Source organism: Vanacampus margaritifer, chromosome 19 (genome assembly GCF_051991255.1).
Source record: "Vanacampus margaritifer isolate UIUO_Vmar chromosome 19, RoL_Vmar_1.0, whole genome shotgun sequence".
NCBI lineage: Eukaryota > Metazoa > Chordata > Actinopteri > Syngnathiformes > Syngnathidae > Vanacampus > Vanacampus margaritifer.
Window position 1 is genome coordinate 5,299,551 of NC_135450.1, and position 21,716 is coordinate 5,321,266.

At 40.2% G+C, this 21,716-nt stretch overlaps 2 protein-coding genes across 12 annotated transcripts in view; one reads left to right on the plus strand and one right to left on the minus strand.

Moving 5' to 3' along the window:
- Positions 1-2,438, plus strand: part of cdc42bpab (CDC42 binding protein kinase alpha (DMPK-like) b) — a 73,623-nt gene extending 71,185 nt beyond the window's left edge. For all 10 annotated transcript variants that reach the window (XM_077552005.1, XM_077552006.1, XM_077552008.1 and 7 more), the window contains one exon: positions 463-2,438. In XM_077552005.1, coding sequence (XP_077408131.1) covers positions 463-594 — 132 coding nt within the window. In that variant the 3' untranslated portion in view covers positions 595-2,438. The remainder of the gene's footprint in view (positions 1-462) is intronic.
- A 40-nt stretch (positions 2,439-2,478) lies between these two features.
- On the minus strand, positions 2,479-21,583 carry fzd3a (frizzled class receptor 3a). 2 transcript variants are annotated; one of them, XM_077552018.1, is made up of 9 exons: positions 21,449-21,583; positions 20,323-20,806; positions 9,354-9,550; positions 8,779-9,241; positions 7,077-7,376; positions 5,728-5,979; positions 5,370-5,518; positions 4,040-4,294; positions 2,479-3,952 (listed from the first exon to the last, which is right to left on the minus strand). In XM_077552018.1, exons 2-9 carry the CDS (start codon positions 20,521-20,523, stop codon positions 3,700-3,702), a joined length of 2,070 nt encoding a protein of 689 aa, XP_077408144.1. In that variant the 5' UTR covers positions 20,524-20,806; positions 21,449-21,583; the 3' UTR covers positions 2,479-3,699. The 2 variants fall into 2 exon arrangements, with proteins under 2 accessions (XP_077408144.1, XP_077408145.1); XM_077552019.1 differs by lacking the exon at positions 2,479-3,952 and having other exon boundaries at positions 4,083-4,428.
- Between the last annotated feature and the right edge of the window lie 133 nt (positions 21,584-21,716).

Genomic DNA, 21,716 nt, shown 5'->3' on the forward strand with positions numbered 1-21,716 from the left:
TCGACCTGCAGCATGAAATGAATAAATGTCAGAACAGAGCGTTTTTACTTATTGATTGATAGTTAATTCTATTTATATATTTATTTAGATTTTATTTTTTTTAAACTTGTTTTATATATATATATATCCATATAATTATTTATTTATTTTATTTTTTTTGAATGATATTTTTATTTTCACTTTTATTCATTTATTTAGTTTTTAATTTGGCAGTTTTGGTCCTCATGTTTGTGCTCTGACGTGCGCGCTCAACTGTTGGGACCTTAGCGAGGCAGGTGTGTCAAGTACAATGGATGCTACTCAATGACACAGGCTGTCATTATTAGTTTTTTGGGGGGGGGCCAATTTATTCTCCATTTTCTGCCATCATGTTCTTCCATGTCCATACGGTTACCACGGCAACAGAGAGGATCCAAAAGAACAAAAACAATCTTATATTTTTTCTTTTTTTTTCTTTTGCAGGACTCTGACTCCCCCCGCCACTCGACGGCCTCCAACAGCTCCACCTTCAGCAGCCCCCCCAGCCCGGCCTCGCCTCACAAGACCAAATCGTTGTCCTTGGAGAGCACTGACCGCATGGGCTGGGACACATGAGCCGACCCGGCCCGACCGACGGCGCCCGCACCAGCCCAGTGACAGCACACGACTCCCCACACAACTGTATCTCTCTGCCCAACACCCTCCCCCCTTCCACAGTTGTTTATGGGGTGTGACGTGGTGTCCGAATCAAACGCACCCTCCTTTTCAGCATCAACTGACACGCCCCTCCATGCCTCGTTCACATGCAAAGACAGAAAGAAAGAAAAAAAAGATTTGTATTTGTACATAGGAGCCTTTTGGGTTTTAGGGGACAATATTTTAATTTATTTATCAATCTTAGAGTAGAAGCATTCATTTTGCGTGATGGCCCGAAAAGCCCCCCTCTCCCCTTCCTCATTACTTTTCTCCCCAACCAAGCTGCAAACTTTGCTAACACTAAACTTGCCACTACGTGCGATGACTTTATGATCCGTTTTCCTTCCAAAATAATGCCGATGATGTCATCGCTCATCTTCAGCAAAGGGGTCTACTTAGCCCAACCACCACAATAATGTACATAGGTTCAAAGTAGAGAGTAATATATGATAAGGAAATACTATTTACTTTTATTTTCCTTCTTTTATTCTCAAGTGATTTGGGCTTTTATTCACACGGAATCCGTTTTAAAACTTTTATTTTGTTTAATTGAGTTTCGATTTTCTTATTTTTATGACGCCCCTATAATTGTGTTTGCATTTGAGTGAAAATGTGTATGAACACGCATACGCACTGAGGGGATGTAACGCAGTGAAATGCCTTGGAATGTGCGTGTGGTAACCAAAAACAAAATGGCGGAGGGCAACATGGGGACTTTTAGCATAACCTTGGCTTGTATTGAACAATGTTTGTTTGGATCATATGCTCGATTATGAGATGGACAAAAAAAAGTGGTAAAAAAAACAAAGAATGTCAAAAGTGAGGGAACTTATTGTTTAAAAACCTGCAGCTCCTTTTGGCCTCCCACTCACAATCCAATCTGCTTTTCATAGCTCTGACTGTTTTGATTTTTAATTTTGTTTCTTGTTCTGGCGGATGCAAAGTATCCTCAAACGTGACATTACCATGTGAATATTAAACTCAAATATTCACAACACTACAGTGTGCTTCTAATATGCTATTGTGTCACTTTGTAAGTGTGGTTGTCAGGGAAACCAAAAAATACATTGTGGTCATTCCTCTTCATTCAGTTTTTTTCAAAACACTATTCCACACGTGTGCATTATCTTTTTAGTTGAGTTACTAACGAAGCCAATTTGATTCGGATTGAAAGCACCTCCTGAGCTCGTGGCATGTAGAATGTATTATCTCAGAGCCAGGAGGACCTTTTATTGGCCATTGTTGTACAGATGAATAAAATGATCCCGATGAGAAGATGGACTAACTCAGGAAACGGTTGGAAGCAATATGATGATTTTATGGTAGGAGTGGATAAAAAAAAAAAAAAAGGGTTTTTAGGGCTGCTGTGGAGAGAGGAAAAAAAATCAATTGCCTTTGCATTTCAGTGAGGTCTTATCTAAAATACCTTCTATATTTTGCTCTTTCATATCATAATACACTCTGGTTTTTTTCTAGGATTGCTTTGTAATAATTTGTACAGTTTTGCATGTTATAGATGTAATCATTTGTTTTTTTGGTTTGTTGTTTTCCCTTGAATTTGCATTTTTTTTTTTTTTTTTTACGGTTTGGGCGTTTTACTGAGGATAACCCACTACAGGTGATGTAGATTCTTTTTGCACAAAAATATTTAAGGTGTAAGGTCAAAACAAAATGTATTGAACTGGCTGCCACATTTATGTGGACAACTCATATTAACCTGACTCCGATGTATTTCAATAAAGCGGAGGGCTGTTACAAATACACCGTGTGTGTTTGGGTGTGATTTATTTAGTCAAGAGCACATGCGTTTTCTTTTCCATTTATTTAAAAAAAAAGTGTTTTAAAAAAATTAACAAACCAAGAATATTTTTTTACATTATGCACAGCTTTCAGCCAGCAGGGGAAATAATGTTCTAACACAGGGGTGGGCAAACAGTGCTAAAGTGTTACTTTTTACTTTAAAATTTTAAAGAGGTGCCAATTCAATTGTAGATGAGGTAAAGGGGTAAAAAAAAAGTCACGACTCACGATATGCAAAATGGTGTTATTAGAACGCATATTAATTTTTTCAAAATGTCATTTTAAGTAACCAATTCCATGAAGATACATTACATTGTTATATTTTATTTGTTGAGATAAATTACCAATGACCATATTTATTGATATAAATGAAGGCAAAATGAATAATAAAAAAAAAAATGGGATTAACAAAGTTGGCCCACCCCTGGTCGGTAGTACAAGCAATACCTCACTATTCAGATTTGACCAGCAACCATATCGATTTACAAAGATCCCAAATAGCAGGCGCAAAATTGTATATTCACTCTTAACAGATGTGAAGCTACTAAAATTGTCATCTTATACTAAGTTGCCCACATAAATTCCCTCTGATTTTTTGTTTCTGGCATTTCAAAAAAAAGTAAAATGAGCTAGCACAATTTGATTATGGTGGTTGATGGTTAGATATATCAAAATTGTGTTGTGTGTGCCAAATGTATAATTTGCATACACTCCTTGCACAGCATTTTAGCGCATTTGGCATCAAGTTTGTGCCCATTTTTGCACATGCAAACCTTTGAATAAATCAGCGTGCTGTTCAAGCTGTAAGGCAGGAGTTTGGATTCAGCCCTGACATTTCCCGACTCCACTCCTTATTTTGAAACAAACATGGTTTAAGAATTTCTTTCACAAGCATATTCACCAAGCATAAAAACGTTCTGAATGGAGGGATTTCAGCAAGCCAATGTACCCAAATGTGCAGTCAGCGAGCAAATAGGATTCAGTCTGTCCTGCTGATCAACACAAAAAGGCCAACTAGTCACTAAACGAGTGCTAGAGACCATCGGGAGCTTAAAAAGGTGCAATAAAATAAAACCATCCAAAAAGTAGCCGGTGAGTCTTTGGATTTCTCATCAAGTCCAAGTCCAAAAATCATTTTCAAGTCTTGGCTAGGAGGTCTGGCACCTACAGGGCATCGATCGATCGATCCGCGGCCAAACAAAAAAGGATCGTCCGCAACGTGGTTCAAGACGCGTCTTCCTCCAGCACCCTGTGAATGCCGTTTCCGGCGACCCCCAGCGCCGCTTGGGGGGCGCAGCTTAGATCCCTGACGCTGCTGTGCCGCGACTGGATGTCCAGCAAGTGGGCGGAGCCATGCCGCGACAGACTGTCCAGGCGATCGGTGCATAGGTGTCTCGTCCGGGACGGGTCGTCCAGATGGGGCATGCTGCCGTAGGGCGCGCGGTCGTCACACGCTTGGAAGCTGGAAGCCGTGTATCTGAGGACGATGATGATGATGGAAGAAATGAAAACGATATGGAATAAATGTTGCAATGGCCGAGGAGCAGCTTGGCGAAGAGCTTACCCGCCGTCCCGGGAGCGGCGCAGGCTCCCGTGGTAGCTGCTCAACTTGGAGCGGCCGCTGCGGAGTGAGCCAGCCCGGCTGGTGCTGCCGCTGGGGGGCTCGTCCAGCATGGCCAGGTGGGTGGAGGAGGCGTGCGTGGACGTGCCCTGTGTGGACGTGCCGCGCGACTTCCTCGCCACGGGCGCCTGGGGGTCCCTCAGGAGCAATCGGGTGAAGTCGGGCTCCCGCGGGACCTGCCGGTTGTCCACCATGGCGCTGGGGAATGGACGGGGGGCAGGGAGAGGCGCAGGGAGGTGGGGAGGGACAGCGGGAAGGTCGACAGGTGAGGGGTGAGGTAGGAGAGGAGAGACGGGTGAGTGTACGAGTCGCTGGGAGTTGGGCTCAACACGCTTGAGATGGGAGGGCGGGGGGCGAGTGTGGAGAAGGAGCCGCTTTTACAAGATGATGCCAAAAAACATATACAGTATAATATATATATAGAGAGCGAGAGAGATCGACAGATATTGCCAATTTTGGTGAAAAATACATTTTGGGGGGCCTGACCATTAAAAAACACAAATTTGGGTAAAAAACAACAACAAACCCACCCAAATTGGGTCAAAAAAGTGACAGACCCAATATTTTGGTTTAAATATTTAATATTTTTTGGGGTTGTGCATTAAAAAAACACAAATTTGGGTAAAAAACAAAACAAAAAACTAATTGGGTAAAAAAAAGTGACAGATCCAATATTTTGGTTTATATATTTAAACCAAAAAGTTGGGTCAAATGAATAACCCACCAAACAATCTTAAAAAAATAAATAAAATTATTTAGCAAAACTACTCAATTTTGGGGAGACCGACCCAACATTTAGGGTTGTGCATGAAAAACAAAAATATGGGTAAAAAATAACTACAATTGGGTCAAAAAAGTGATCCAACGTTTTGGTTTACTCATTTAAACCAAAAAGGTTGTTTTTTTGTTTTTTTTGTTTTTGTGAAACCGTGAAAGTTGGGTCAAAATAACCCAAAACCCATTTTTTGGTATTGTTTGGTGTGTTATTCATTTGACCCATCATTTTGGTTTAAAGGATTAACCCAAGCCTGTTTGACCCAGGCCTGTTTATTTTTGACCCAACTGAGTGTAGTTTGAGGTATTTTGTTACCTACACACTCCTGTTCCTTTGCGCCCCTTATTTTATATTTGAAATATACCTAACGTGAAGCACATAGTGCAAATCCTGCCAAAACGACAACAGCGCACTCTCATCCTTTGTGATAAGTGCGAAAGGTGTGTGTGTGTGTGTGTGTGTGTGAGTGTGTGTGTGTACATTGCAGTGTTGTCGTACTCTTTGCGTCTCTTGCCATGGAAGAAGCTGGCCCACTCAAAGCAGGTCTTCTTGCTGCCCACCCAGAAGACGGACGGAATCCCCACGATCAGCATCATCACGTACTTGATCAGGAAGAGGGACAGGTCGGGTCGGCGGCTCTGCTCCACCTGCACGCAACGCACACGCACGCGCGCACACGAGAAAAAGTTTCTTAAGTTATATTCTTTTTTCATACAATCATATTTCATTTACAACAAGACGGTGAAAATGACCCGAATCATGATCATACTACAGTGAGCTGATTTTCAACAAAATGTCACATGTTGCTGCCTTTTGATTGGCGAACCCTCGTTTTAAGTTCCTATATTGCAACTACCTGGTAGGGGCAGGGGATGTGGTAGTGGCGACACCTCTCTTGGACCCAGGTGGTCTCCCAGACGGTCCTGTGGCTGTTCTCGTAGAGGTAACAGGCCAGGACGCTCAGCAGTGGCACCAGGTAGAGCACGGAGAACACGCCGATACGAATCATGAACTTGACCAGCTTCTCCTGGTTCTCTTTCTCCAGGGGGATCTCCATGCGGACGCGGTTGAGCGCCGCGATTCCCGCCAGGAGCAGCACCACGCCCACCTGACACAAGGGGACACCGTTTTAAAATTGCACCTCTGCGTCTTCGATAAACAACCACCAATAATTGTGCTTCATTCAAATGACTTTTTGTTTTAGTTTGTTTCACTTTAGCAAGAATCCTTCTAAGTGAGTCAGAAAACGGAATTTTTTTTTAATAAAAAATAAAGCCTTGCTATATATATATATATATATATATATGGTCGTTTAAAAAAAATGTAAATAAAAGCCGTGTAAATGGCCGTTTTAACTTACTAAACATCGTTTTGTTTTTTTTAACAAACACCTTACTATGGTCATTTACAACAACAAAATCAGCCTAACCATACTTACTGCTTATACTGGTTATTTAAACAATAAAAGATAACTTGGTCGTTTAAAAAAAAAGCCTTATGTGGTCGGTTAAAAAAACAACAACCTTACTATACATGGTCATTAAAAAAATAAATAAATAAAAAATCTTACTATATACATGGTCGTTTAAAAAAAATAACCCAAAAAACGCCTTACTCCTGGTCATTAAAAAAAAAAAAGCATGATCGTTTAAAAAAAAAAGCTTTACTTTGTCGTTAAAAAACAACAACCTTAAATGGTCGTTTAAAAAGAAACAACTTACTATATACATGTTTGTTTAAAAAGAAAAAGAAAAAGGCCTTACTATATACATGGTCGTTTTTTTTAAATAACGTATGGTCGAAAAAAACTACAAAGAACGTATGGTCGTTTTTGTTTTGTTTTTTAAAAACGCCTTATGGTCATTTCACATGGTCATCTTTTTTTAAATGCTTTATACTTTATACATGGTCGTTTTTGTTTTGCTTTTTGTTTTATGGTCCTTTTGAAAAAAAATAACGCCTTTTTTTATATAAAAGCTTTACTACTTATTCATGATCATTTACAAAAAAAAAGAAAAATAATCAGCCGTATATTTGTAAAGGAAAAAAAACACCTGACTCAGGGAATGTGAGACGGTCAAATGTGAAGCTCATGCGGTTTGTGTCAAATCTATAGACCCTCTAAGGGGGCCCCGCTGGCTAAGGGACCCCAAGCAATTGCCTGCCTTGCCTAATGGCAAACTAGGCCTCTTGACTCTTCCTCACCACCACGTCCACTCCCAGCGGAGCCAGCAGGAACCAGCGCAGCGCCGGCAAGTCGTAGAGGCCCACGAAGCAGACGCCGCTGACGCTATCCCCCTCGATCTTGTTCATGGCCAGCAGGCTGACGGTGAGCACGCCGGGGACGCCCCAGGCGCAGGCGTGGAAGAGGAGGGCCTTCTTCTCGATGGCTTCGCTGCCCCACTTGGGAACGGCGGCCAGGAACCACGTGATGGTGAGGATGACCCACCACACGCTGCCCGCCACGGTGAAGAAATACAGCACCATGAACACGAGCGTGCACGCCTGCAAAATGCGCCAACAAAGGCGGGTTAAGGGAAGCCGAAAATAAAAACTGCGGTGCTAAAAGTCAACCAAATACATTCAAAGTCATGTTAAAGGGAAGTCAGCGCACACCTGTCACCAGTCTAAATGCCTCTTAGTAACCTCAAATACATTTCAGCTGTTCCAGTGGACATTAATGCCCTGACATTTTGCTTTTTTAGTTTGAAAATTTGGAAATTTTCAACTCAACTTGTCAATTCCATCGGAAGGAAAACGGCCCTAAAGCATGGCACTGTGTTTTTTTGTTTTGTTTTGTTTTTTGTAGTAATGAGCAGTTTTGTGTTTGTACCAAGCATGATGGCCAAGCACTTTCAGCCTTGTTTGTTTTTTTTGGGGACCATGACAACATTTTACTAATGTGGGAAAATGTACTTAGTCTTCTTTTTTCCATTTGAACGGGGGTTTGTAGAATTTTTATATGAATTGTATCTACCCGTGAGCTGCTCCCTGTATGTTGATGTCACAGTTGTTTTAAGGTTTATAATTATTATGCAACATCTATGCAGCTTTCCCTATGGTGTTTCACATCTGTTAGCATTAAGCTAGTGCAATCTCATCACAAAAAATGTTACGGTTTGAACATTTTTGGCATGGAAGTGCCAATGTGGAGTAAACATTTTTGACTGGCTAATACGTTTGAACATATTTAAATAAATTTGAATGTGTACTCAAGTATGTTCAAACATACTTGTTAGCTAAATGCTAAAACCTTTTTTCCTTAGAATGCTGAATGGAAATCATGCACTGCAGACATAAATAATAAACCATAAAAATGTGTAATTAAGTTTCCAACGTATTGCTATAATGTAGGCCAAATGCTTAAAAAAAAAGAAGCATTTTTATTTTACTTGCACAAGTCAATACCCCAAATGACATTATAGGAGGGGAATGCTAACTTTTTAGCATTTAGCCTATTCTAATGCATTTGCAAATATATTATATATATAAGTATGTTCCAATGTATGTAAGTTCCTGTAAGTCACTGTAAGTTCCAACGTACATGCAAATACGTACTGTAAATACTTGTTGTTTTACATCATGTTTACATCAATCTTTGCGCATCCCATGGCTGTAACACGACTGATCTGCTTAAAGAACGCAAGCATGTAAACATGAGATGTGAATGGATCGTGTCACGACTCACGTCAACACAACTCACTCAATTAAACAGGTGACCACATATCTTCATTAAGAATGACAAAAAAAGTCTCCATGTAAACTCGGCTTATATTTCTGATTTTCACTGTAGTCCATAGTTAATTTTAAAATGAACTGTATGCCAGTAACATTTTTGACTATATTCCATCATTTTCTATGAAATGCGTTGACTAGCATCTCTGGTTCTGGTGGCGTGCGGCCTTACCTTATTATGAGAGCCCTGAGTGACCGTGGCAGCCCGAAACCTGCCAGGAATGGCCGCATTACAGGCCACCCTGTCCTCCAACAGGAAACCAAGGAAGAACGTGAGGGACACCATCATGTAGCACACGGCGTAGAAGATGATGGGCCGCTCCGGGTAGCGGAAGCGAGACACGTCAATGAGGAACGTGAGGAAGGTGAAGAGGGTGGCGGAGAGGCACACGATGGACACCACGCCGATGAAGTAGCGGGCGAAGGTCAGCTCCTCGCGAGTGAAGTACATGTTGGGACACGGGGGCGAGCAGTCGCGGACCCCCATGAAGGAATAGCCCAGCTCCGGGTCTATTTTGAGCTCTCGGGGGCACCAGAAGCCGTAGTCTCGCTGGACGGGGATGGCGGGCTCGGTGGTGTCTGCGCTGGACAGGAGGTCGACGGGACGAGGGTAGGCCTCGTCGCAGTCTGGAAACCTGATGACGAGATAATGTACATGATGTCGCTGCCACTCATTCACTGCCATTGACGACTATAGACGTCAAAGATCCATTAGGTTCATCTGTCTATGTCTGGTCCGGCACCAACCTGTCGCAGTCCATCTCCTCAGGCCAGCTGACGCCAAACATGTCCATGAGTTTATAGCAGTCGCTTTTGGCCTGCAGGCACAGCCGGCGGCAGGGCAGCGTCACGCGGCCGTACTCGGTGCACACGGGCGCGTAGAGTGCGCACAGGAACGTCCGCAGCTCGGCGGAGCACTGCAAGTTGACCATGGGGTGGAAGGGCTGCGCGGGGGGCCGCAAAAGACACAGGAAGTATGTTAGGAGTGTTTACGCTGAAATGAAATGTGGGCCAGGGGGACACAAAGGAGGCAACGGAGCATGTCGGCTGACAGTTGAAGTTGATGAGTGTGTAAAAACAACACTGGGCCCCGTCTCAATAATCCGCTATACCCCCCGTGTCCATCTTACTTCTCGCCAAGCTCCAGAGGGGGAAGCCCAAGCTCGACATCCCCCAACACACACACGTACTGCTGCTGACAGGGCCTTTGTATATTCTAAGAGGAGCATGCTGTGACTGACTGACACAATTGAGGCACTCTGTGTACACACAAGCAAAAGTAACAACGGAAGTACAGTGGTGTTCTTTAATTATATGATCACGCTCACTCATCATCATCATGAATTAGGACTGTGACAAAGGATGGGCATAATAACCATCATTAATTGGCTCAATGTGTGGAACTGATTGTCCATTAATCACATCTTGCAGTTGTTGATTTAGTCTCAACTAGTTTGCTGTCTAATGAACACATGAAATAAAGTCTGACAAAATACGCAATACAATATACACAAATGAGTCATGTCAAGTTGTGCTTTTGTAACACCTTCAGGTGCACCCGATGTCAATAAGCTTCCAGCCACACACAAATCCTGAAGCATACAACCACCCCCAGCCCCAAAACGTAAAGCGGCTATGGCAGACAGTGGCAGGAGGAGGGGGGGCAGGGGGCAATTTATTTGTCTGTATTTGTTCGAGGGGGGGTAGTAAAGAGGAGCTGCTGCTGGGTCCAAAACAAATGAAACATTTAGCCACTTAAACGTGCACTTTTTTGACCCAGATTAATAGAAACCAAATAAAAATTTAAGGGCTGTTTTTATAGTTAAAAATATATACGACATATATCGTCACTGCTATGTGAAAAACACTTATGTCCATTTTTTTTCTCTTTTTTTTGGGATGAAACTGAATGTAGACATCCCCAAAAACGTAAAAATAAAAAAATGGGGGGGGGGGGGTACAAATTGACATAAGTGTTTTTCACATAGCAGCGACGATATAATATAATATAATATAATATAATACTAACACTTTGACTAACAAATCTAACGTACATTAAGTTAAAATAGACTGTATCTGTAAGGATTGTTTTCCCGTCCTAATTACATTTCCAAAATAGACTGATGGTATCAAGTTGCAGTGCAGTCTGCCACTCACATGTGATGCATTTATGTAAAAGGATTATACTGACTGGGCCTTCATGGCACAAAGCGCTCATATTATGTTCAGGAAAAGTGACCTGGCTGGTAGAACTGCTTGCTCATTTTACACATTAAAAGCAACACTATTAAGTCATTCAAACACATTTAAAAAAAAATTGCTTCAAAATGTTTTACTAGCCCAGTAAATCAAAGCATTTTCTATTGGCTGTCAGAGTTAAAATGTTTGCCATGAAAAATCAGACCTAGCTAATAAAAACATTACAATTCATTTTCCAACATTTACACAATATTTTTTTAAATATATATTTGTTACTAACCGTGCTACAATAATCTAATTTTAACACTCATCAAAAAGGCCTTTTTCCATATATGGGTCAGTGAGTCAGAGACAAAAATATTTCATCATTGCACAGTGTATTGCAGTGATACTTTGCAAATTAAAAGCTCAACATTTTGATCCAAAAGAGTAAAGTCAATTTTATTTTCAACATACAAATGTGTTTGGCAGCTTTCCCCCCCAAAAATATACAATTATTTTCCTTAAGTGATATCATATCTTATTACAGGTCTTGCATTTTTATCTTTCCATTGGGTTTTGACTACTGCAGGCTACTGGCATAGTTCACATAAGGCAACATAAGAGTACACGCCAATGGTTAAACACACAAAGGATACAAGACCTGATGATGTATAAAGAGAGCTTGTGTTATATCCTTCTTCCTATTGACATCTTTCTCTATTTTTAACCCCCTTCACTATTCAAAGTTAGCCTTCCATCGCTCCCCTCCTCCACCTCTTCACTACGCCGACAGCCATTTTATTGCAAGCGTCAACAGCAGCCTGCCGTGGATGAGACATATGGCCCATAGAGGCCGGGCAACTACTCGCACCAATCCATCCATCCGTCTTTCCGTGGGGGAATGAATGTTAATGGCTACACCGGCAACAGCTGGCCAACCACTGGTCCAATTATCAAAGCATGTAAGGTGCAATCGCCGTGTAAACGAGCACAGGTGATGGTTGGTACGGTTCACATGTCATTTCAGTCTCATCAAATTTCTTAATTTTCATAAGTGTCATTTATTTGTGAGGATTATTTAGAGTTGCAACCCCATTTTACCATGTGAACTTAAACTACAATTGAAAACATTATTACTAACCTGTTAAAACAAATTATTTGCAATTCACTATTCACAAATTCACTTCTTTTTTTTCTACAGAACCTCTTCTCAGCTATTCGCAGTTCTCTGCGAATCTAGCCCAGGTTGTTAGCATTTTTGCTATATGTATGTTTACTCTACTATGTGACTATTGGGAAAAAAATAACGACGGGTGTTTTGTTTTTGCTTGAGTATTGTTATTTTTACAGGCAATATAAATACTCCTGGGCCTTTAAAAAAAAAGGTCTGTAAGCCATTAATTTTGATAGACGTGTGATAAAATGAGTTTGAAATTATATTAATGTATTCTACGACAATAGTGTGTTGTATACAATATTGACAGATTAAACTATTAATATCGGCAATCATAATCCGTTTTTGGTACTTATCGTCTTTCGTTTTTTAAGTACCGTAACATATAATCAACGCTGAGTTATTTTGGACAAAACAATTAGCACAGTAAATGTACAGTGTATGGATTTACATTTTAAGCATTATACTTTCTTTTTTTTTAATGCATTTTATTGTGACCAAAATTAACAATAGTAAAAAGATACTTCCGTACCAAAAGAGACTACAACCTGTATAAGAGCGCTATCACATAAGATTACTTGGGTGAAATCGTTTCATGGCTTGTTGCAGGTAATGTTTTTGATGATGATGATGATGATTGAATTGAACTGTGATGAATGTTTAAAATAAAACATGTTTAACAGTGAACGCACTCCTCCAAGGCTACACCCATTCACCTAATTCAAAGACAATCAGCCCTTTCTTGCATAATCCAGATCACAGATGGACAGACAGACAACGGGGAGAGCAAAAGCATAACTGTTGTGGCGAAGATTGAAATTGTTCATTTGTTTTACATTTTAACCCGTTTGTGGCTAAAACTATTGTAAAATGATTCACTTTTTGCAATTTTTGTTATTAAGTGAAACAAAACTTGCGTTAGCTTTAAAGACTGAAAAGAAGGCCTTGACCTTCGATTCACCCCTGAGCAGTTTGCTGATTATGCAGCATATTTGAATATGATTAAGATCAGAGTACTATCAATTATTAATACTGGCTAATCCTATAAAGTGCATTCAAACGTGACAGCATATGTCTTCGTAAATGCTAAAGCAATTTGTTTTTAATGAAGGCAGCTGTGACTGATGGTCATGGCGGGCAAATGGTCTGTGCTGATTTTATCTTATACCAAAAAAAAAAATAAAAATCCTAGTCACTTCTCTTCCTGTGAACGCCTCCCACTCACCATTCTCCCTCCAATGCTGCCATTCCATTCTTCAAATTTCAAACCTTAGCGTCATGGCAACGACTGATGCATCCCTGGGGTGGGGTGGGGTATAGGGAGGAGAGCGGGGTTCGAGGAGGTCAGGGTGCGGGGCGGAGGGGACCACCTCCCGGGAGGCAAGAAAGCCTCCACTCCCTTTGTTAATGGCACAATTGGGACAGTTTCCTGGGCAACGGGTGAGCCCTTCGTAGGGGGAGGGGAAGGACAAAAGAGATGGGGGGGGGGGGGGGTAGTGATGGGTCGAGCGAGTCAGTCGTGTCATTCACCGCTAAGAAAGTGTTTGAAAACCTTGCCACAGTGTGTAACGTTCGTGTACGCACACTCACAGAAGTGGCGCCCCGCTCTCTGGATGAGCTTCTCATTCAGTCGGCAGCCAATAAACACGCTGTTGGACATTAAATAAAACAAGGGAGTCTTTTAAAGCCGAGGTCACGCCGGCTTGGATTTACCCGACCGTGTTGTGTCCTTTTATACGTGAGTGTTTAGCGGGGATACATCTTTACTAGTAGGCGCTTTTCCTTCACAAACCTGTTCACGCAGCATGGGTGGAGTATCGGTTCAATACTATCTATTCGCTGCAACACTTGTAACATGACACAGTCTGGTTGGATGTGCTGTTAAACTTGAGTATGGAGGTCAACTTAACATGACTGAGTAGATGGAAAAACAGGCCAGTCTTTGTGTCACTGCACACAATCTATGTTCCATGTGGATATATTGTTGACATGAATCAGCAACCTTAGCAGACCCTAAATTTGACTTCAAAGAGCTGATTATTGACCTAGTGTTGTTTTCTATCTATATCGCGATGGCTGCATAAACTCAAGCATAACATTTTAAAAAAACTCATCACATCACTCAATGTCCTCAATTCAACTTCCTGACAAAATACATCTGTTGCTCTGTTATTCTTTCCTTTCACTAGTTATTACCTGTATACAGTGAGAAATTTGAAACGGTGTGCTTTGATATTTGAATATTGCATACTTGGTGTCTTGCACAAGTCCACCATCTCTTGTTGCTACTCTAAAAAACACCATTGTCATATAAACACAGAGAAATAGTGTCATTTTTCTTTGTTAGTAAAACGTGTTTCCATGTAACAGGCCCTTGGAAAGACAAGGGGGTACGTGCTATTGATATTATTCATTCATCAGAAAAGTATGAATGTGTGATTGCCAAAATTTGTTATATGTATGGCAGAACAGAGCGAGTATGTTTTAATGGTAGTTTTTCTACCAGTGAAAATGTCTTGTGGGGTTCCTCAGGGAAGTTGTTTAGGACCACTTTTATTTTATTTTTTATTTTATTTTATGATTTTCTCTGCACTTTTAAAAATGCTGTTTTAGTGAAGTGAGCATGGGTCATTTGACAGTACCTAACCCCCCCCCCCCCAAAAAAAATGTAATTAATTATGATAAGAACTGTTCATTATAGAGCTTCTAGGCATTGAGTACACTTCTATCTAATGCTAGAAACGCCACCAACAAATTATCTTTTAAAAAGTTATTATAATAAAAAATAATCCATTCCAGATAAATTGGTTGGATACAAGGTTAACTAAAACTAAAACTACAATTTCAAAAACATTTTCATTAACAACATGAAATAAAAACTAAAATGCTTCTTCTTTTTTTAAACTAACTGAAACTACATTTTACGTTTACAAAACTATAATCATAGTGAAAATGTCCTTAGTTTAATTAATTTAATACATGAGCGTTTGAGGTTGATTTTAAATGTGATTTAAGTATATTTATTTAAATATTAACCGGAATAAAGACATTTGAAAGTGTGTCGCACAGAAGTGACGTCATCTAGTAACAGTCAATAGATGACGTTGTTCCTAGGTGACAATTTTGCATGTTTGACTTTTGGCTTTTTCATTAAATTCAGCCGAAACGCAACGCTAGGTAAGAAGTGTGTTGCTTTTTTCATTTGACCATGGTATTTATTATTAAATCTTGCACGCAAGTTATACATAACATTAAAAAGAAAAAGAAAACTAATACTAAAACTAAACATTTTTTAAATAATTAAAACGAACAAAAAACTAACAGCGCCGCCCTGAAAACTAATTAAACCTAACTAATTTAAAAAAAAAAAACTCAAAACAAACTATAATGAAAATTCCAAAACTATAATAACCCTGGTTAAATGTAATTGTATTAATTATTAATCTATGTACCAGTAATTTTATCCTCTTGTGATTTTGTTTCTTCTATTTTTTGTATGGTTGTTTGCTTGACTCTGCTTACAGTATCTGTTGATTATTGTTGTTTTATTTTTATATTTTACCATATAGAGTAATTTTTTTGCTGCATTAATTTTGAAGACTAGCAGCCACTTTGTAGAAGCTAATGGGGATTCTATTAAAGAATAGAATTACAATGCTACTCGTTTATCAAGAAAAAGTCCATAAAATGTAAATGCTTTGGAATCCACAGATCAAGAACCCAGAATATGGCAGTTAGTGTCTTATGACAAACAACATCACAGAACGGCTATCCTGTCATAAATACTGTCAAGTGACATCCAACACGGGTTCTATGATAAGAACCCAACAAATTTCCTGTAGTTGCGCAGATGTTCAAACATTATGGTCAAAATCAATATCCATATTTAAAGAAAATTGTGTGCTGGAGCGAAAACGCTCATTTCAGCCACACCTTGTGAACGAAGATCTTACTGTGTAGCACGTCAGTTTTGGTGAATTACAGAAGGATAGTTTGCAAGGGCTCATTTGGGTCCCAAGTTCAGGAGACGCACATTCAGAGGCTATCATTAAAGTCAAGGCAACACTCTTGGAAGCTTGTGTACCATCTTGAAGAGTAAAGGGACATTCTACCAAAAATGAAGAGCATATTATCATACAGTAAATCCTCAATGAGCTGTGAACTTATTATACAGTAAGGCCATCTGTTGTGGACGTCCAGGACAGTTGAGCGATTCACTATGATGAAGCCACGCTGGTCCACATTCATCCTTTTCCAATGGAGGGATTTCATCCCCTTTCTTTTCTCTTTTTCTGTACACGCCAGTCAAATCCGCCACGCTCCCACTTATCTTGGGAGACTTCGGCACAGTATCATTGTGGCCCAGAAATAACCAATTCCCAGCCCTGAGGCCGCTGTCCCACTTTGGCTGCGAGGTCATTCGCCGGTCAACGGTGACAGGGTGGAAAAGGAATATCAAAAAAAGAAAGATCCTGTTATCTTTACCATATTTAACAAATATACGACACAGATTTGAGAAAAATTAGTAATTCTAAAAATAAAAAAAAGTCTTCGTCTGAGGATCTACTTGGCACATATATAAACTGAAAAAGGGATAATGAGCCATTACGAATAAGAAACCCCCGAAATGGACCAGCGACACAATACTTGAAGGGGTTTACACAAAAACCTCAAGAACGGCAGGCGCTGGTTCCAGTCCAACTCCCGCTTTCTCCACGGTACACCGCATTCATCATCATTGTCTTGGCTATTCAACGAAGCTAATTCCTTTTAAAATCATCTGTCAATTCTCATTTGCCTGCCCTGAACATCTTAAAGGCTTTCAATTCTCCCATGAACTGGATGTAGGGCGAGTTAGCCACCAAGCAGGCGCAAAACAGGGCAACGGTCCTCGTGATTTGGAACCCATTTGGTCTCTGTGTGTTTTTCCGGACACAACCAGCATTTCTGGTGTCTAAAAGAGACTTAATTGCGCATCCATGACCAATCAAAGTGAACACCGTCAAAGCCAGACGTGCTCTCGCTGTTCATGGTACTACCACACACTGCGATTAGTACTCCAATCAACAATGTTCATTTAAAAATAATGAAAATAATGAAGATTTGTATTGTCAAATAAAAACTATAACTAAAACTAGACTACGGGCAATTTCTGGAGAAAATTGCGTGGGAATGCTGAAAGCTAAATGCTAAGATTTGACTGCATGTGGAATGCTTATGAAGTACATTGAGAGATAAATTATGAAATTATGACCTCCTGGTTACTGGACAGCGCACTTTACCAACTGTGCCATCGAGCAGTATCACACAGCTGGTAATGATGATAAGTTATATGTATGGAAGTGGGCGTGGAAATTGATACATAGAAAATGTTCAATGTCTGTCCCATTGAAAATGAATGGGGAAAAGTTGATATTTAACGTTAAATTGTGCGAGTATTGTAAGTAATGTGGAATCAGTCGATATATACCCCAAGAGGCGTGAATTTTTGAAGCAAGTTGAAATTTGAACAGTGTAAATCGGAAGTATGTGGGAGTTGTTACATGGCAAAAAAAAGTGTGGAGAATTTAAAAAATGCTTTAGCATTCCCACAACTATAGAAAAAAAAAGATGCGTGACGGCTAATACGAGCACAACGTGCGACACGATGCCTGAGAGCCACGCAGGCCGTGTTGGGGTTACATAATTCTGGATTCGACTTCTCTCTCCTGCTCGGCCAGTGCGAACGCGGCGAGGTGGAGTGGGCACAGATGGCCGGCGGAGCGCTACACTACAACACCACTGCTGCGATGTGCTGGGGCGGGGTCAAAGGGTGACATTAGGAATGGGAAGCCTTAAGGGATCACCATGCTCCGAATAGATAAACTGAAATAAACAGAGCTGACACGTAGACAGTTCTGTCATTGTTTTGGGTCATTAGTTGCTCAAAAGACTGAGCTTCCAGCAGGATCAGCCAACAGTATCTAAAATATGGGATTTATTTAATGAGGGAATGCATCTGCTCCTTGATTGTGGTATGGCTGTGAAATGTAAGGATTATCTCAAGGATAAAGAAAACAATAAATTGTGGATTTTCATCTCTAATCCATTGATGGAAACAAACTGAAAGCAAGCACACATTGTATATTACGACCCAGTGGAAGAGCAAACGGCTTAAAATCTTCCGTTCAAAATGTCGCCTTCATATTGAGAGAAATTGCAAGCAACTATGTGCAACACCATAAACTATTTTAGGACAACATTCCTGTATGAATCACAGGCGTTTAATAATGCATCGTTTTCACTGCCCTTGGGGTCTAATATTAAGAATTAATTTTCTTCTTATTGTTTTGGTAATACACTGCAGGCTTCAGAAGAAAGTAGGCTATCACTTTGATACTATACTGTATTACCTACTAAAGGCAACATATAAGCAACAAGCCACGGTAAAGGCAATATCTAGGATGTCGATGTCCGTGGGGCATCAGCTGAGGCAGAAATAAAACACGTATTCAACAATATGATATCCTAATGTATACTACAAATAGTTAGTATACAGTACTTTCCTTAAAAAAATGATTTTTAAAAAAAAATCATTTATGTCGTTTATAAAAAAAAATTATAATTCTTTCAAATGCAGCGCAAGACAAATCTTATTTGGGCAAAGTGAAAAAATGATAGCTTAGCAATTAGCACGTTTTTTTTTGTCTTCTGTGAATTCATCATACGTTCGTGAAAACGATCCTTTTCACAAATGGAGCCTCTTCAATGCCATGAAGAAAACGATTGCTGACTTATAGAGCCACTCCGCAACGTGTTTAGCTACACTAGCTAGCCAGCTGAATCTCATGTCTAGCTAGCTGGTGTGGTGTACGTAGCCCTGAGCTTGCCGCAGTTGTGACCCAAACAATGGAAAGAAGAGTGGGAGGGCACTTCCAGCGCATAGGTGACACAAGCATGTTGCGCCATCTTAAAGTGCCTGCCTCCAGCTGGCCAAAGCTTTTTGGGGCCGTCTCCGTGGTTCAATTATCGGAAAATCTTAAAAATGTATGATTCCCAGTTTTGCTTTTCAAAGTTTTCATAAGGTGGAAACTTAGATGTGAACCTGCTTATTTTGAGCGTAGTAACAAATTTTTATTTTGTATATGGGCTGCTCATTGCTTGGGAATAAAGATGATTAACATCCACTCTGCTTCTCTGTTTGTATGTGTTTTGTTTTTTAATTATAATACTGTACTGAGAAAACATCAGCATCACAATCAGCGGCAAATTCACGCCGACGCAACTTTAAAAAAATAATAAAGTTGAGCAAATCCTGCTATTTTGTGTGCAATTTTTGGAAGGAGAAAAATATATATTTTTTCTTTTTTTAATCATTAAAATTTCAAGAAAAATCATACTAAATGCAGCGTAGAACATTGATGATGTCTCGTTAATATTAAAAATGTGTTTACATCGGTTTCAGACCAAAGCGCACATCAAATTTAACAGATAAAGCATTGTTATGGCTTTAAAATTGCTCAGGTAGTTTCTGAAAATAAGAAAATAAAAGTTTTCCAATTAGTACAATTATTAAATGTAATATGGATGTTATTTTACCATAAATAGTGAGCATTATCAGTGTATGTTTTTCAACATATTGGGTAAATTTTTTAATTCGTCCTTCCTATTCGTTGGAGGGATTACACAAAAAATAATTCAACAATTTTCACAAAACTGACGATAAAGGTACATATCCGATTTTGTATTATTACTACTACTATTACTACTATTTATTAGCAGTAAAGGGTTTAAAAATATATATTTAATTTCTCAGTGAAAATGTGAATTTAGACATATGAAAGCGGTGGTAGCTGTGTGTCATTGATAAAATATGTCAATTGGAAATGTCGCTCAGTAGACTGCCAAACTGACTTGAGTTTTGTTAATAATACTGATTCATCATTTAGAGATATTGTTGTACAATTATATTGTCTTTTTTTTTAAATTCTTTGATTAACACTTTCATCAGCATCCGCACTCTAGTGGCTTTTCAAAAATCTCGTAGTGACACGTAATCCATAACAAGTTACATTACCAAATTTAAGTCAAGTTCACAACCAATAATTGTACCAGTTTGGTTTCAACAGCACCACATCTTTGCATAAAACTTGTAGAAAATGGTCCAGTACTAGTTTTGGTTAAACCTTTACGCATTATTTAGTCAATAATGCACTAAAATTATACAAAATGGTGGGCTTCATCACCATTTGAAAAAGTGCAACACATATTGCTTATCTTGTTGGACTGAAATTGAGTAACATAGAGACTCTGCATTGACAAAAAAAATCATGTTTTAACTGTAGCGTAACACATCTTTTGTGTGTCAGTGCTGTAGTGTACCTCCATGGCGAGAGCGGCCGTTTGCTGGTCGTAGTGGTTGAGCACATTGGGCATGAAGGTGGTGTTGTAGGGCAGCCCCTGGCACATCCGCAGCGTGATGGGCTCACAGGTAAAAAGGCTGTGGCTCCCCGCTGCCGCGTCCATGGGAATGGCGACGCACGCCGTCAACATGCACACCGGCAGCACCCATAGGAGACTCATGACTGCTCAGGTGATAGCGGAGGAAAAGGCACGATATCAGGACTGTCCGTTTAAACAATTCCTTTTTTCCAGATCACCAGAAGACAGTGGCGGTCCAGCAGTGTGGTCGACCATGGTTCAAGCAGTCCATTGCGGTTGAGTCATGGCAACGGCATCAGCTCAGAGATGCTGTGGTCCTTTAAGATGCTGCGCTTTGACCAAATGACTCATATGACTCGCCCTCTTCCAACCAACAAGCATGCCTTGGAAAATAACGCTGATGACATTTATGTTCAGTGGCAATCTGGGGAGGAACACACAAAATTATAAATTAGCATTTTATTTTCCACATTGGATTCACTATACATTATACAGTATACACTTGAGTACATTATTGGTTTTGTTCACAGTTGTTTCCCCCAAAAAATATGTCAAGAATAACCAAGACTGTAATTCAAATATGACCTGACAATTGGGTAAATATTATGTAAATTCCTGCACGTTAGCTATGTTACAAATAGACTATTACCTAAATGCTCATTTCACACAAACAAATTTAACGTTCAAACAGCAGCTGCTCACATTTGTAAACACTAAACGCACCTGTTTAAGCATCAATAATGAGGTTATTACATTAAAAAAAATTACAACGCTGATGACGTGAGGGCGTAAACGTTAGCTAACAAGTTCGTCGTCACGCTCCTCGTCCTACGTCCGCAATTAGTGATTCATAACAGATACCTCAGCCACATTTATCATTACACACTGTAACGCAAACAAAGCCAGACATTTTTTTTTAACTATCCTGATAGTAGCCACGGTGAACCTTTTGTAGCCACCTCCACGCCGGTGCAGCGTAACTTAATATAATTTACCGCAATCAACCGCGGGCCACCGACGGAGGTGTACGCGACAAATAGACAACATTCAAATGGTTTAAGCTTACCAGGCCACTGGAATGAACATTCACTTGGAACGACCTGGTGTCCTCGCCTCTCCTCGAGTTGGTAACAATGTGCGAGGGTCGCTTAACCCGCACCCTCCTCGCCTCCTTTCCGCCCCCCACCCAGCGACTGTCCTCACCCCTACCTCTGTCCTCCCCTCCTCCTCCTTCGTGGTCCCTGCCTAACGTCAAGCCACGTGAATACCGACATAACTTCTGGTCATTGCTGAGGAATTAAAAGCAATGAGCGGAATCACGGGATGCGTTGGGA